Source organism: Zonotrichia leucophrys, chromosome 14, assembly GCF_028769735.1.
Source record: "Zonotrichia leucophrys gambelii isolate GWCS_2022_RI chromosome 14, RI_Zleu_2.0, whole genome shotgun sequence".
Classification (NCBI taxonomy): Eukaryota; Metazoa; Chordata; class Aves; order Passeriformes; family Passerellidae; genus Zonotrichia; species Zonotrichia leucophrys.
Genome location: NC_088184.1, coordinates 13556121 through 13571650, shown reverse-complemented (window position 1 = coordinate 13571650; position 15530 = coordinate 13556121). Strand labels below are relative to the sequence as shown.

Below are 15530 nucleotides of genomic sequence, written 5' to 3'. Positions count from 1 at the left end.
CCGTTCCTACAAAAGCCCTCATTTTGACAGCATTATTCCCAAGTGATGTAATGTGACTGAGAACAAACCCCTGGCTGCCTCCACCTCCCCAGGCATCCCGAGGCTGCTCCTGCAGGGCCCGCCCCCAGCGCTGCCCTCCCAGCTGTGTTTTGGGGGGCAGCTGTTCCGGGGGAGGTGTTCCTGCATTCACAGGAACCAGGAGGTGTTTGGGAAGCGTGCCCAGCCCGGCAGAACGTGCAGCAGGGCTGGGACAGGCCGGAGCACGGACTGTGTGGAATGTGGAATGTAAACAGAGTGTGTTACCAGCAACAGCCCAGCCACGGATCCCAACGGGCCGTGCTGTCCCTCGGGAGCAGCAAAGCCCAGCTCCTGCTGCAGCCCAGGGGCAGCTTGTCACGCTGGATCAAATCATAACTGCTCCCCACACCAACCTTCCTGGCAATCTGAGTTATCCAAACTCAGCCTCTGCAGCCTTCTCACAGCGCTGGGAAGGGACACAAATGCCCTGCCAGGATCCTGAGTGCCCAGGCTGTGCTCCCAGCCCTGGGAGTGCTGGCTCCAGGAGGGCACTGCCTTGTGTCCCTCTGAGCACCTGCCTGCCCACCTTGCTCTGGACAAGCACAGCAACTGGATATTTCAATATTTTCATCTTAAAGCACTGGACACAAACACTGAGTGTGTCTGCTCAATTGCAGGACAACTCCCAAAGCCTGGCCTGAAATCCCACGGAGGAATGGTGAAGGTGAGCAGGTCTGGATCAGCTGGCAAAGAAGAGGAACCAGTTGTGATCCTGCTCACCCTGAGATCTGCACAGTCATCACCAGGTCAGCCAGCCCTGTGACCTCCAATAAAACACAATAATTTCACCCCTTACCTACTGAACCTTTGCAGTGGGAGCATTGACCCCCCCAGCACAGCACAGCCACTGCAGCTCAGTTAAGCCACACTTTTATTGTATTGTATTCCATGCATTATGTTCATGTTTTATAGTATGACAGAGGGAGGGGTCAAGATAAATGTTAAACATAAACAAGAGCAGAAAGGTCGTTTGTAACAGGTCCTGAGAAGGAAAGGCACATCGTAACCACCGAATCCAACAGAACGGAAACCTGGGACAGAGGAAGACAACGCTGGAGAGCGGATGAGGAAGGGGGTGTTTCAAGTTGGGGGCTGTGGAAGCAGGTCTGACAGCCACCTGCATTCCCCCACCCACCACAGGTCTGTAGTTCAAACGGGTTTGGGGAGCTCAGTATTCAACCAAACCACTTCCATGCTCCTGTTGCCCGGGGAGAGTCCAAAATCCCAAACTCCTCCAGGCTTAATCAGCACCAAGGGGCAGCACAGGACTCAAAGCTCCTTTCTGCAGAGACCAGCTGGGCAAAGGCAGCTGGTGGGGAGGCAGGGAAGGGTTACCCAGCACCGAGGGACCCCCAGGCAGGTCCCACCCAGCCATGCAGGGTCACAGGAGCACCGTGGGCTCATCGCTGGTGAGCTGCGGGTATTGCTATTCACTGGCATCCAGGAGGAGGGACAGAGCAGGGACACAGCAGAGAAAGGGTTGGCACAGCCACTGGCACAGGTCCCTGCCAGCTCAGACACCAGGGGGTTGTAGCACCTCGAAGGAAGCAGCAGCAGAACCGGGAGCTGTGCTGAGTTAAGGCAGCGATCGCTGCGGGATCCAGCGCCGGGAAGCTCCGGGTTCCTGCCAGAGCAGCACCGGGGCTCCAGAGCCAGGCTGGGCTGGGGCTCTGCCCAGACACTGAGCACAGCACACCCTGCAGTGAGCTGACACGTCAGGGGGCTGCTGGAGACTGCTCACAGTGGGAATGAGCACTAAAGCAGGACAGAGCTCAAGCATCGCACCCAGCCCTGCTGTGGCACAGACACAAGTGTCTGATCTTGGCTTCCAGGGGGCAAAACAGCTCAGCTTCACCTTGGAATCAAGAGAAGAGATGGTTCAGCCATCACAGCAGCACCAGAGCCAGCCTTGCTCCTGTAACTGTGTGTTGAAGTGTGTTGTGCATGTTAAAGAAGGAACATTTAGCAGCCCACATTTCTTCTTGAGCCCCTTCAGTTTGTTACCCTTTCCCAGTCCCTCAAAGCCACCCTGAAGGTCACAGCCTGGGTGAAATCAGCAGCAGGAGGGCAGAAATGAAGCAGAGGCAGGGCTGAGCTTGAAGCCTTTCCTGAGCAGCACAGGGCAGAGGTGGCTCTGCCCCCTGGCACAGGTGGTGGGCACGGGCAGGGGTCTCAGAGCCTGCAGTGTGCAGGGCAGGGATGGAGGTTGGGAGTTCTGGAAGCCTGAGAGGGCTGGGCTGTGCTGGTGATGGGCAGCCCAAAGCACGGGCAGGCAGCAAGGGTTCCCCTCGAGCTGGTGGCCAGGGACAGCTCAGGCTGAAATCCTGGCACAGGGTCTCCATCTCTGGCCACCCCAACCAGGAGAGAAGTTTGTAGGAGTTTTTGCCTTTGCTGCCATGGATTTTGTGCTGGGCTCTGGGAAAGGGCTGAGCTGCCTCTCACCTGGGGCTTCAGTCACTCCGTGGCACAGATTGTAAACTTTAGTCCCTGCTGAGCTCAGCAAGGCCTGGGTTTGGTCTCCAGGTGAGAGGTTCTCCATGTCCTGCCTGGCTGCAGCCAGGGCTGGGGGTGTTGAAAACAAATCCCTCCCTCAGCACAGCCCTGCCTTGGGACACTACAGAATCCTGAGAGCTCAGTGTGAGATGCTCTGAGGTGCAGCTCAGGCCCTGGAGAACGCAGGCAAGGCAGGACAGGCAGCAAGCTGGGACCTGGCAGTGCCCTGCCATCGTGGTGTCACCTCCACATCTGAGGGTGGCAATGCTGGGTTGTGCTACAGAATCATCATCCACCGAGGTAAGAGCACGAAATGAGGGTGTTCCTGCTGCTGGCCAAGGTCCCCACGATGCTGCCAGTGCCCTGAGCAGCCAGGTAATGCCAGGAGCCAGGGCTGCTTCCCAAAGGCTGTAAGGAGGAGCCATTGGGATCCACAGGGATGCAATGGATGCAGGCACCTCCAGCACTGAACCCTGCAGATGGGCCAGGAGCAGGTCCTGGAGGCCTCACCCTGCTGCTCTCAGGACGTCCTGGTGGGGCTGATCTGGGGCACTGACAGGGATGCAGAGGTGGAGAAGAGGGAGATGAGGGGAGCCTTCCTCTTCAGCTGCAGGAAACCACCCTGGTCCTGGGATGTCCCTCAGTGCTCAGGCCAAGGCTGGCTGTGGGGCTGGTCTCTTCTCCTGAGCAGGCTGTGTCCACACCAAGGGCAGGGAGACACGAGTAACAGTCCATGACCCTCTGGGATGCCACTTCAGGGTTGTGTACACAAGCTGGGCAGGAGATGGCATCTCCAGGGAGCAGCATCTGCAACTCAGCCACGTTTCTTACTCTGCACAGACTCTGCAGTCCAAGTCCACTCCTCACAGGGCTCTTGTCTCCAGGCTCAAGGGTGTCACCATCCCAGTGTGTCCACAGCCAGGGCAGCAAAGCCCCCAAGGTGCCACCATGGTCCACATGTTCTGGTATGAACTGCAGGTGGCCTTGGACACGGCCTGGTGCCCACCAGGTGCTGCAGGGGATGAGCCTGACACAGGGCTGGGGCTCCTCCAGCACCTCCCTCTGTCCCACAAAGCTGAACCCACAGCATCTCCCCAGCTGCCAGGAGCAAAGGGGGGCTGGTACCCCATGAGCAGCCCTAACCAACATCCCCCAGCAAGTTCAGAGCTGTTGCCAAGCAGGGGGGAGAGGATGAGGTGCAGAACAAGTCATGCCCTGGCCTTGCGATGGAGTTTGGTGGAAAATTCACCCTCTTCTATCCCCTGGCTTGGGAAAAGCACTGGTGGGCACCCTGTGTGCCCAGAGCAGCCTGGCCCAGGGGCTGTGGCCATGCTCCCACGTGGGCACAGAGGAGGAGGAGGAGGTGCCCACACTCACACATGCTAAAAAACCGGGAATTGCCAGTGTGGGAAGGGGGTTCCTGAGACTGCAGAGAAGCCAAGGCCGCCTTGAACAGTCAGGGCCAGGTGTGCTGGTGAGGGAGCAGTCCTGCCTTAAGGCTGCAAATGTTCCAGGTACTGCGGCAGAGGGTTCTCCTTGACGTATTTCTGAATGTACCAGCACGTCAGGTGCGCCTTCAGGTCCTCCTCCACCACAAAGTCCAGGGCTGCCTGCAAGCAGTGCAGATCAGAGGGGTCACAACCAACACCCCCAGCCTCAGGAGAGTCCTGCACCCCTCACCCAGATGGGGGAAGCAGCAGGAGTCCCTCAGGTACCCCCTGTGCCCGAGGGGAGAGCACAGCTGTCCTGCCACAGAGTCCCCAGTTTAACCCTCAGCACATCCAGCCCCGTGGATGCTGCGCTGCAGGTGACACAGCCCATCCTGTGAAGGCCACCTTCATTATCTCTTTGTCCCCATTTACAGGGCCAGGGAGCAGCTGGACCCCAAAGCAGCCCCCCACTGTTGTGCTCAGGGCTCCACAGCTCTCCCTCACAGCCCAAGCAGGCAGAGAGCTCACGAGGGCAGTGAAGGTTTGAGAGGAGGGGTCCAGCTCGAGCTGAGCTGAGCCATCAGCCCCTGCACAAGGGATTTCTGCTGAGAGGGGGAATGGGCTGAACCTGGGGGAGTGCCTGCATTTGCTGACACTTACCCAGCTCCCCTTGCCACAAAACCCAGGGCTGTCTGACCCCACATTTCCATCTGCCCCTCCAGCCACCCTATCTCCCATCAGAGCAGGATTCCCACAGGGCACGCACACACACAATTCCAACAGGACAGGGCCTGCTTCAGCCAGGATCTTTACCCACAGTTGGGATGGCAGCAGGATGGGCACCGTGCCCTTCTGGGGGGCTGGGGCTGTACCTTTGCCAGGTGCTTGGCAATTCCTCTCCCTCGATAGGCGTCGGGCACCTCCGTGTGCTGCAGGTCCACGATGCGCTTCCCCACGTACTCGTAGAGCAGCACGGCCTTGTCGTGGCAACCTGGGGGTGGCACAGAGGGGACAGGGCTGGGGGGTCACCCAGGATTGAGGGTTGGGGTGTCCCCCAGTGAGCCCTCAGCAGGGGATGGGACAGAGGGGTGAGAGTTGGGATGTCTCTGGAGAACCCACAACACGGAATGGGACAGAGGATTGAGGGTTGGGGTGTCCCCAGAGAGCACAAAGCAGGGAATGGGAGAGAGAGATGAGAGTTGGGATGTCACCAGAAAGCCCACTGTGGGGAATGGGACAGAGGGGTGAGGGTTGGGATGTCCCTGGAGAACCCACAGCATGTGATGGGACAGAGGGCTCAGGGTTGGGGTGTCCCCAGAGAACCCACAGTAGGGGATGGGACAGATGGGTGAGAGTTGGGGTGTCCCAGAGAACCCACAGCAGGGGATGGGACAGAGGATTGAGGGTTGGGATGTCCCTGGAGAACCCACAGCACAGAATGGGACAGAGGATTGAGGGTTGGGGTGTCCCCAGAGAGCCCAAAGCAGGGAATGGGAGAGAGAGATGAGAGTTGGGATGTCACCAGAAAGCCCACTCTGGGGAATGGGACAGAGGGGTGAGGGTTGGGATGTCCCTGGAGAACCCACAGCATGCGATGGGACAGAGGGCTCAGGGTTGGGGTGTCCCCAGAGAGCCCACAGCAGGGAATAGGACAGAGGATTGAGGGTTGGGATGTCCCTGGAGAACCCACAGCACAGAATGGGACAGAGGATTGAGATGTCCCCAGAGAGCCCACAGGAGGGAATGGGACAAAGGATTGAGAGCTGGGATGTCCCCAGCAGGACAGGCAGTTTTGGCACTGCTACATCACCCCTGGTGCCATGGGAATGGCTCTGGTGCTGGGTTTCAGTGGTGGCTTTGCTTTCAGTGACACCTGGATGTCCTCGCTGGTCCCCCCAAGGTGTGAGCAGGGCCTTTCCAAGCCCCTGGAGCAGGAGCAGGTTTTTGACCCAGCTCTGAATCAGTGATGCCAGCACAACATGTTTAGGGTGGGAAAGCAGGTGTGGGGAGGGAGGAGATGTGTTGATGGTGGGGGAGAGTAAAAAGGAAAACCAACAAGAGGAATACCAACAAAACCCAACAAAGCTGACCCAGGTAACAGCCAATTAATTTCTCCTCCAGCACAGGGTTTTGTTTTTGGTTGTGGCACATAAAACAGGACAAGGCTCCTTGGTCTGGTGTTGCAGCATTATCTAGACACATTTTGGGAAAGATGAATCCCACAAACACACAGGAAAGCACACACAGGTGTGCAAGGGGGGCTGTGCACACAAATTTACATGTACACACACACAGGCTTCCTGTTTCAACACTCTGACCTTTCTCACAGCAGCTCAGTTACAGGAAAAAAGAAGTTTCAGCTCATGTATAAATCAGAGGAGTCAGAACAGCCCTCTGGTTTCATCCACAGAAACTGAGCCTTCAGTGCAAAAGGAAATGTTTCATTTCTAGAGAGTTTCTGTACTTAAAAGTGAGTTTCAGAAATGCAAGATCTCAATCAAAGAGACAAGTTTGATTAAAATAATGGAAACTTTTCCTTCTGTCCAGTTTTTTTTAAGGCTGCAGGGCTGCAAAGTTCACCTGCATTCAGGATCTGCTTTAGCTGAGCTCAATACACTCCATTTCTCTGCATTTCAGCTGACAACTCCAGCCCAGCTTGCCTCACCCCTGTATTCAAGAGAAACTAGAAAGGAGCCCATTGGAATTTTGTGTTTCCAGAGAAGCAGCTCAAGCTTTTATTGCTGCTCCTTTTATGCAGACACTCAATTCTCCTGCACTGGATGGAAACCTTCGCATTTCCAGCCCGAGTTTATTCCTGCTGCTTTCTGCCCACTCCTTCTTGTGCCAACATTGTTCTTGGGTGGACATAAATAATTTCCCTCCCTGCCATTCCCCCAAGTATTCCTAGGCTTCAGTCCTGCCCCTCTCAGCTCTGGCTCACCAAAAAGCTTTGGGTTTCCCCCAGATAGAAAAGAGGGAGCACTGCAGTGTTTCTCCATGTGGATCCAGACACCCCAAAACAGCCAAGGGAGCAGGTGAAGCCCTTCCTGCAGCACAGACCTGCCCAGGCTGGGGCATGAGGTGCCCTCACCCTCCCAGAGCATTTGGTGGCAGCTCTCAGGGGTGGCAAGGGCAGAGTTGGCAGCACCAAAGGCTGTAAAATGATCTTATAGCAGCAGCTTTCACTCGTTCCAGCCCTTCCACCCCACTCTCCTCCCAGGCTAAAACTTTCCATAGCCTCTGCCTGAAGCTTTGAGAAGTTTAAAACTAAATTGACCACAGAATAAAAGATTTTTCTTTAAATACACTTTAAAAATATATGATCTGTTCAAAAGTATCAAAGACACAAATGCATTTTAAAGCAGGAGGTGACTGGAGTGTTTGGAGGATCTCAGACATGTCCTGGACAGGCTTTTCCTGGATATCCCCTGGACCACAGCAGCACCACAAAGCCCCAGCCAGGACAGGAGCTGCAGAGTGCCACCAGATGAACACACACAGAAGGGATTTTACAACCAGCCTGATTTTACAACAGTCAGTGCTGCTGGAAACTGAGCCCAGTTCAGAAAAACATCCCAGCTCAGCCAAGTGCACGAGCACATCCACACACCTCAGTGGCACAGCACCCAAAAGCAAGGACCCTCAGGGTGTGGTGTGGGCCCTGCAGGTCCCAGCCACGGCTTGGAAAGAGCCAACCCTGGTGCTGGGTGCTACCCTGGCCATGGGGGCAGCTCCCAGAGCAGCTGGGGCTGGAAGCAGCGCTGACCCTTCCAGCCCCAGCTTGGGGCACAAGCAGAACCCCCCCAGAACATGGCACAGGAGACACCTCCTGCCAGCCTGTGCCACCCCTGGGCTCTGGGACAGGGGTTTATCAGCCTGCACAGACACAGCTCGGCACACAGAGCCTGCCCTGCAGTTTGACTCACTGACTCTGAGGAAGTGGAGCTGATGCAAATCAGCAGAGCCAGAGAGGAGCAGGATGGCAGCAATGGCAGCATTGCTGGTGCCCTGCTCGTCCCCTCACAGCGGGCACAGGGAAGGGGGAGCTTTTCTGGGAGCTGGGCAAGGGAGCAGCTCTAACCTTGCTCCCCATGGAGGGTTTGTTCCACCAGGAGCAGCGGTGGCTCAGGGGCCTGGGGGACAGCACAGAGCCCAGCCCAGCTGAGGCAGGGACAGCTCAGGCATCTGGCAGCACACAGACCCCCCAGCCCAGCCCAGCCTTCACTGCCCCCCTCTCCTGGCACACACAAAGCACCCAGCAAGGGGAGGCTGCAGCACTGCAGGACTGGCCCTTGTCCCTGTCCCCTGCACCAGCCCCAGCCCATGACACCCCTTTGTGTGCCCAGCACCTGGGCAGGGCCCTGGCTGCTGCCTGCAAAGTCAATTCCTGTGCCCCAGCCCCCTCTGGACACTGCTCAAAGCCATTCCCTGGGGCAGGGGGACACAACAAATGCCAGCCCCATCTCCCAGGAGCAGGAGGCAGCTCAGGTCTGCTGCTGCTGAGCCAAACAGTGGGGAAAAAAAAAAGCAAAACTGCGTGTGGGGTGGGCTGAGAGGACAAGAAGTGCTGAGGAGCTCATGCATCCCAGGCTGGAGCTCTGCCTGCCACGGGCTGGCCTCACTCCCCAGGGAGCTACTGGCACGTTACTAGGGAGAGAAAACACAACAGAGCACAACAGCCAGAGAGGAGACAGCACAGGGCTCTGGAGGGGCCTCCCTGCAGGAGGGGCAGCAGGGGGGGCTGGTTTGGAGCAGTTTCCTGTTTAGGAGCTCTCTGGAGCTGCCTGGGGCACAGGAGGAGCGGGGATGTCTTTGATGCAGGGCCTGGTGACAGATCCCCTGCTCCCTGCTGCAAACTCAGCACCTTCCCCCCTCCTGAGAGCATCTGCCCATCAGGCAGGAAAGCTCCAAGCATGACCTGCTCCAGTTCTCCCAATAAACCCGAGCCTGGGCTGCTGGACAAGGAGCTCCTGAGACTCAGAGCAGCAGTGGGCAGAGCAGGAGCTTCCAGCCAAAGTCCTGCCCTGGTGCAGCTGGGGAGGAGTGGGAGGCTTGGGAAGTGTGGTGTGCTGCAGCCAGCAGAAGTGTTGGAGCTGCAATGTGTGAGAAGCCCGAGCATCCCTGAGGAACTGGAGCTGCTCCATGCCCGTGGTGAGCCTGACGGGTGTGATGGGCACCAAGGAGTGACAGCAGCTGCAGCTAAAAGCTCTTCCCCTGCCCCAAACATCTGTGCCAGCAGCTGGACCAACCAGCCAACTGCTTTGGCATGGGGAGGGTCCCTTTGGGTTTCTTGTTTTGAGCTGAAATTTCATCTCAGACCCAAAGAAACACCCAACTATTCCTGAAAAAAAACAGCCTATATGATTCCCATGGAAGCTTTTAGCTCTGACAAATTGATGTTTTCCAAGAGAGTCTCTGCTCAGGGAGGTTTCTGGCTGGCTCAGGCTGTTAGTCACATCCTAACCCATTACAAATCCAGTTGGGCGTCTCTCTGCCCTCCTCTCGAGGGATAACGAGGCTCAGTGAGGTCTGCTTATAATCAGCTTTACTTTCAGCTTCTAAATGCTCCTTCATTTGGGATGCAGGGAAAAGGGAACGTGTTCAAGTGCAGCAGCTGTTCCTAAAGAGATTTAGCAGCTACTGCAGCAATGAGAGAGGGGAGGAAGCAGCAGAGAAAGGAAAGCCAGGGCAAGCCCCAAAAAACTGAAAAAACTCGAGTGCAATTCATCTCCCTTGTGCACAAGGAGGAAGTCCTGACAAGGTCACACAGGGGCACAGAGGCAAACACAGGATGATGCTGAAAATGAACACTTTCACAACCAGCTCACAGCTTTCACTGCCTCAGCCTCCTGCTCCAGGGATTTCCAGAAATTCATCACCATGCAAAGTTTTCTACCCAGCATCACACCACCACAAACCACCAGCTGTCAAAGTCTGGCTGCTTGGTCCACGTGCCTGGTGCATCCATGTTTTCCCAGGGCATCATCCACCCTTGACATTTAGCAGAAATGAGGACATCACAGCAAAGTTGACCCTGGAGCCCACAAACTGCTGCTCATCTCTCAGTGACACGGGACAAGAGTGCTCTCTGAGGGACATGGAGTTCACTCTGATGCCCAAATCTGTGTCTGACCCATTTCTTGTCATTCCCTGCTTGCTGCAGGGAAAACCTCCCGGGGCATTCCACACCAGTGATGCTCCTCATGCCAGGAGGGACAAAGAGCAGTGCAGGAAATAAACACCCAGCCACGCACTCCCACAGAGATGGTATCTCCTGAGCAGCTTCCAGGGCTTGGCTGCCACCAGCAAGGGCCTAACAAGGAGGAGGAGAGGTGGGTCACTCACTGCACGTGGGTGTTAGTCAGCACAGCAGCACACTGCCCAGCCTGAACGCACACCAAAGGGCTCAGACTCCCTGAACTCCCAGAGAAAACACAGCCTTGGTCATGGGGATTCACCTGAGTGAGGCCATGGCCACACTGGATGGGGCTTGGAGCAACCTGGTCCACATCTGGACACACAGAAGGTGTCCCTGATGAGCTTTAGGATCCTCCCAGCCCAAACCACTCTGGGATTCTGTGGCTCCAGGACCCCCTCCTGAGTCAGGAGGTTCTGTGCTGATTCACACACGACTCCCACAGCTGAATCTCTCCCTCTCAAAGTTCACCCTCCCCAGTCACGACTCATCCCTGCTCAGCCACCAAACGCTGCTGGGCCCGTGGTGTGGCTGCCAGAGCTTTTATCCAGAAAACCACAATAAAAGATTATGTCTCCCTAATAATTGTTGACCCTTGGCTGTCCCCTCTATTTCCTGCACACACCAACTTCACTGGCAGGGACAATGCTCTGCTGGTGGCAGTGGGGACCCGGCACCCGGGATCTTGTTTGATCTCAGGCTGAAATGAGCAGTTGGTGAAATTGTTTTCTCCGCACCCGTCTCCTCCTTCCTCGCTCCACCACTGCCGAGCTCCAGCCTTGCCCTTTGTAATTAGTGGTTGAAATGAAAATGGGGTGGGGGGAGGAGGAAGAAAAGTCTAAAATAAAATCTGGACTATTCTTGTTGTTCTATCGACAAAGCCTCCTGCATTCCCCAGGATTTCTGAACTACACATTTTATTTTTATTTTTTTAAAGGCAGCTACCCTGCAATTTCTGTATCGAGAGTAGTTCTATACCCAGAGTAGTTCTCATCATAACAAATGGATGGGGAAGAGATGCTGGGATGGTTGAATATCTGTAATTAACCACTAAGATGAAGGCTGGAAAAGAATCAGTGCACCACAGAGAAATGTTAGTGGCACCTACTTTTTGTTCCTTTGTTCACTCCACCCAGTATGTGACAGAGCTTTTTGGGGGTCACTGTGTCACCAGAGCTCACAGGTGGCTGTGGCAGCTTGGATCCATGTCACTGGTCCTACAGAACCGTGGCACCGACCCTGCTGGAGCTCCCGAGGGGTTTCCCTGAAGGAATGTCCCCAGAGCTGGCACTGCCACATCCCCAAAAGGCACCTGCTGGGGGGGACCACGGCAGTGCCCCCAACCTGCCCGTGCCACCATCGGGCTCCACAGCCCGGCCCAGCCGGGGGAGCCGAGCGGTGCCCACATCCCCCCTGGGAGAAGGTTTTGGGGTGCAGGAGGGGCTGGGGGGCACTGGGGGGGTCACACCGCGGCAGGGCGCAGAGTACGGGGGAAAGCGCCGCGGGACACAGGGCACGGGAGGAGGAGGGAGCGGGGAAATAGGTGAGAACCGGAAAAAGGGGAGGAACAACAAGAAAAAAAGGGGGGAGGAACGGGGAAGGAAAAGGGGGGAGAGACGGCAGGGGGGCGAAGGGGGGGCACAGCGAGAGCTGAAAAGGACCGGGAATCTGGATCCCAGCGAGGCGGAACCGCGGGCGGAGGGCAGCAGGTAACGTCCCGGGGAGCCCCGAGCGCCGTCCCTTACCGTTGAGCCGCACGGTGAACTGCCGCCGCTTGCGATCGTGCTCCACCTGGATGGGGCAGCCCTGCTCCAGGAGGCCGAGCGGCGCCGAGTGCGCCATGGCGGCCCGGTGTCGGTGCCGGTGTCGGTGTCAGTACCGCTGTCGGTTCCGGTCTCGGTGCCGGTGTCGGAGCGGAGGCGCGGGCGGGCCCGGCGCGGCCCCGGCCGCAGGAAGCCCCAGCTGTGCGGCACGTGCCCGCCCCGCAGCCAATGGCCGCGCCGCGCTTTTGTTTTGGTACGGCCGCGCGGCCCTTAAAGGGGCAACGCCGCCACCGCCGTGGGGACCGCAGCCAGCGCCCGGCGCCCCCGCGCGGGCGGGCACCGCCACCAGCGGCCGCCAGAACAGCACGGGCTCTGTACTGGTTCGGCACTGGTTCTGTACTGGTCCTGCACGGGTTCTGTGCTGGCTCTGTACTGGTCCGGCACGGGTTCTGTGCTGGTTCTGTACTGGTCCTGCACGGGTTCTGTGCTGGTTCTGTACTGGTCCGGCACTGGTTCTGTACTGGATCTGTGCTGGTCCTGCACGGGTTCTGTATTGGTTCTGTACTGGTCCGGCACTGGTGCTGTACTGGTTCTGCACTGGTCTTGCTCAGGATCTATACTGGTCTCACACTGGTCTCGCACTGGTTCTGCACTGGTCTTGCTCAGGATCTATACTGGTCCCGCACTGGTTCTGTGCTAGTTCTGCACAGGTTCTGTACCGGTCCCGCACTGGTTCTGCTCGGGTTCTGTACCGGTCCCGCACTGGTCCCACACGGGTTCAGTAGTGGTTCTGCACTGCTTCTGTACTGGCCCCGCACTGGTTTTTACTGGTCCTTTACTGGCCCTGCACCGGTTTTCTGCTCTGGGTGGCCGGGGCTGTGCTGGGGCTGCCCGCGGTGCCGGCTGCTCTGCGGCGGGGCCCGGGCTGGTGCCCTGTCTGTGCCCTGTGCCCGGCTCTGCTGGGCTGCGGGGAGAAGCCCCAGGCCATGGCTCCTGTGTGATGCTGTCCCAGGTTACTCCAAGTCCATCCAACCTGGCCTTGGACACTTCCAGGACCTGTGCCAGGTCCTCCCCACCCTCACAGGGGAGAATTCCTTCCCAATGTCACATCCATCCCTGCTCTCTGGCAGCGGGAAGCCATTCCCTGTGTCCTGTCCCTCCATCCCTTGTCCAAAGTCCCTCTCCAGCTCTCCTGGAGCCCCTTCAGGCCCTGGAGACTTCTCTTGTCCAAGCTGAACACCTCTGGCTCTCCCAGAGCAGAGGTGCTCCATCACGTATCACACACACATCACATATCACATCTGTGTCCCCAGAGCTCTCAGTGACAGGAGCTGAGGGTGCCCGGGGTGGCTGTGCTGGCAGCTGCAACAGGAAAAGCAGCAACACCTAAATTCACAATAAAGAACAGTTCACCAGCAGCTTCTCTGCACCTGAACACCATCTCATGTAGCTTGGCCTTTGTTTACTCATCCCTTCAGCTCCTGCTCCCTGTGGGAAAGGGATTTGTAAAAAGTTCAAGGCCATAGAATAGAAGGCCATAGTGGGGAAAAAATACAAGTGATTTGTGGTGAAAGTAATAACAGTGTTGTGTGGCAAAAGCTAACAGGCTGAAAAACATTTATAAAGTGTTGTGACCAAGAAATAAGTTAGCTTCTGATAGGATGGCATTGAGTTTTACATCTCTTGTGTCTCAGTACTCATCGAGACTGAAAACAAAATAAAATTTTTTCAAACACCTCTCAGTTGCCCCATGTCTGGGTCAGGAAAAAAATATTATCCAACACCTGAGCATGGGCTCAGCCCAGAGCTGCGTGGATCAGCTCAAACCTTGCTGCTAATTCCAAGATCAGCAAGATCTTCTATCCAAGATGTGGATAAATGTCAGAGAGGGCCCCTCAGCCTGCCCAGCCCTGCAGTGACACCCACAGCTCTTGCATCAGCTGATGACCCGTGCCTGGGCTGCAGAGCCGTGGCTTTTTTTTGGAAAGACTCCTCCTCATCTATGTTGAAAGACTTGAAAGGTGGTGAATCTGCGACGTCTCTGGGGAAGGTAATTGCTCTCCCCATTAAAAACCTGTAATTTATTTTCCATTTGAACTCTTCCACCTTCAGTTTGCAGCTGGACCTGGTGCCTTTGGTGCTGGATCACGGCTGTGCCTGAGGCACCCGTGCAGCCACAGATCCCAACCCTCCAGCTCCTTCCCTCTGGCAGTGATTCCCTTCCTCTGCCTGGCTTTCAGGAGGTTTTTCCAACCCTCAAATTTATCCCAAATGCTCTGCAAAGCTGAGGGCTGGCTGTGGCGGAGCAGCTGTGATCTCACCGGTGCTGTCAGCAGTTGCCACCCCTCCAACCCCTCCTTTGCATCTTTACGGATCACGCTAAGAATTCCAGCCAGAAAGTGGCACTTGGAATCTCCTCTTTTTTTGCTTTTTTGACTGCATCTCTCACATCCTTCGCAGCTCGGGTGGCTGTGGGAGCATCCTTACCCCGGGATGTGCCACGTTTAGGAGGGATTGGTTCCTCAGTGACTCAGAGAGGAATTAACCACAGAGTCACGGAGTGCCCTGAGCTGTGAGGGACACACAGGGGTCACCCAGCCCCACTCCAGGCCCCAAACCCACCTTCTGCCTGCCCGGGAACGTTTTCCAAACCCTGCTGGAGCTGTGGCAGCCTTGGGGCTGTGCCCATCCCCTGAGGAGCCTGTTCAGTGCCCGATCACCCTCTGGGGCAAGAACTTTTCCCTCATACCCAACCCAACCCTCCCTGGGCCAGCTCCAGCCGCTCCCCTGACTCCCCGTCCATTTCACCGCTGCCACCCGTGCGGGACCCACGGGAGATGTGGCGAGCTAGCTGACAGCTGGGGTACACGGGTCGAGGAGCAGCACCGGACGGGGATGCTCCGCGCTCCAACCCCGCGGCGAAGCCACGCCAGCGAGGGGACACCGAGGCCACCTCTCCTGAGGGGCACCAGCGCCCTCCCGCATCACTTCGCCCTCACAGCCGCGCCCAGGAACCGCAAAGCCGTTTCCGCGCGGGGGCCCTAGCCCCGCCCCCGCGCGGCGCTGGCCAATGGCGGCGCGGGGGCGGGCCCGGCGGGGCGGCTGCCGGCGGGGCCGCGGCGGGCGGGACTCGCGGGCTCCGCTCGGGCCGGGCCCGCCGGGCTCGCACAGCGCCATGTCCCTGCCCAGAGGTACGAGCGGGCTGGGAGGGCCGGGAGGGAACCGCGGGGCCGGGGATGGTGCCAACCCGCCGGGCGTGGGCTCCCCGCCGCTTCCTCAGCGCGGGCCCCGCTGGTTCCGCAGCCCGGCGGCGCCGCTGGGGCCGGAGCCGCGATGCGCGGGGCTGCGGGCGGGGATGCGCGGAGGGGCCGCGGGGGACGGGGCGAGGCTGCGTTTGGCGTGGGGACAGCGACAAAAACAGGCGGGTTTTGTTTTCCCTGCCTTGAGCTTCCGCTCCTTGGGAGTCCCGGGCTGGGAGCCCTCGCCGGGGCTCAGGCGGGTGGGAAGGACCGGGCTGGGGTTCCGGGCGTGGGCCGTGTCGCCTCGTGTCGCCTCGTGTCGCCTCGTGTC

The 15530-nt window shown here is 57.7% G+C and overlaps 2 protein-coding genes across 2 annotated transcripts in view; one reads left to right on the top strand and one right to left on the bottom strand.

Annotated features, from left to right (window-relative positions):
- Positions 1-3914: 3914 nt before the first annotated feature.
- Positions 3915-12162, bottom strand: NATD1 (N-acetyltransferase domain containing 1). Its single transcript, XM_064726378.1, has 3 exons — positions 11943-12162; positions 4874-4992; positions 3915-4181 (listed from the first exon to the last, which is right to left on the bottom strand). Exons 1-3 carry the CDS (start codon positions 12037-12039, stop codon positions 4065-4067), a joined length of 333 nt encoding a protein of 110 aa, XP_064582448.1. The 5' UTR covers positions 12040-12162; the 3' UTR covers positions 3915-4064.
- A 2903-nt stretch (positions 12163-15065) lies between these two features.
- Positions 15066-15530, top strand: part of MAP2K3 (mitogen-activated protein kinase kinase 3) — a 29349-nt gene continuing 28884 nt past the window's right edge. The window contains exon 1 of the mRNA XM_064726174.1: positions 15066-15151. Within this exon, the coding sequence (XP_064582244.1) occupies positions 15136-15151 (16 nt within the window). The 5' untranslated portion in view covers positions 15066-15135. The remainder of the gene's footprint in view (positions 15152-15530) is intronic.

What these genes read in the sequence shown, in the direction of transcription:
- NATD1 (XM_064726378.1), bottom strand. Translation starts at nt 12,039, where the DNA reads ATGGCGCACTCGGCGCCGCTCGGCCTCCTGGAGCAGGGCTGCCCCATC. An exon ending in GTTCACCGTGCGGCTCAACG is followed by an intron (nt 4,993 to 11,942) that starts GTAAGGGACGGC and finishes TGCCACCCCCAG; the next exon opens with GTTGCCACGACAAGGCCGTG. An exon ending in TTGCCAAGCACCTGGCAAAG is followed by an intron (nt 4,182 to 4,873) that starts GTACAGCCCCAG and finishes CACTGCTTGCAG; the next exon opens with GCAGCCCTGGACTTTGTGGT.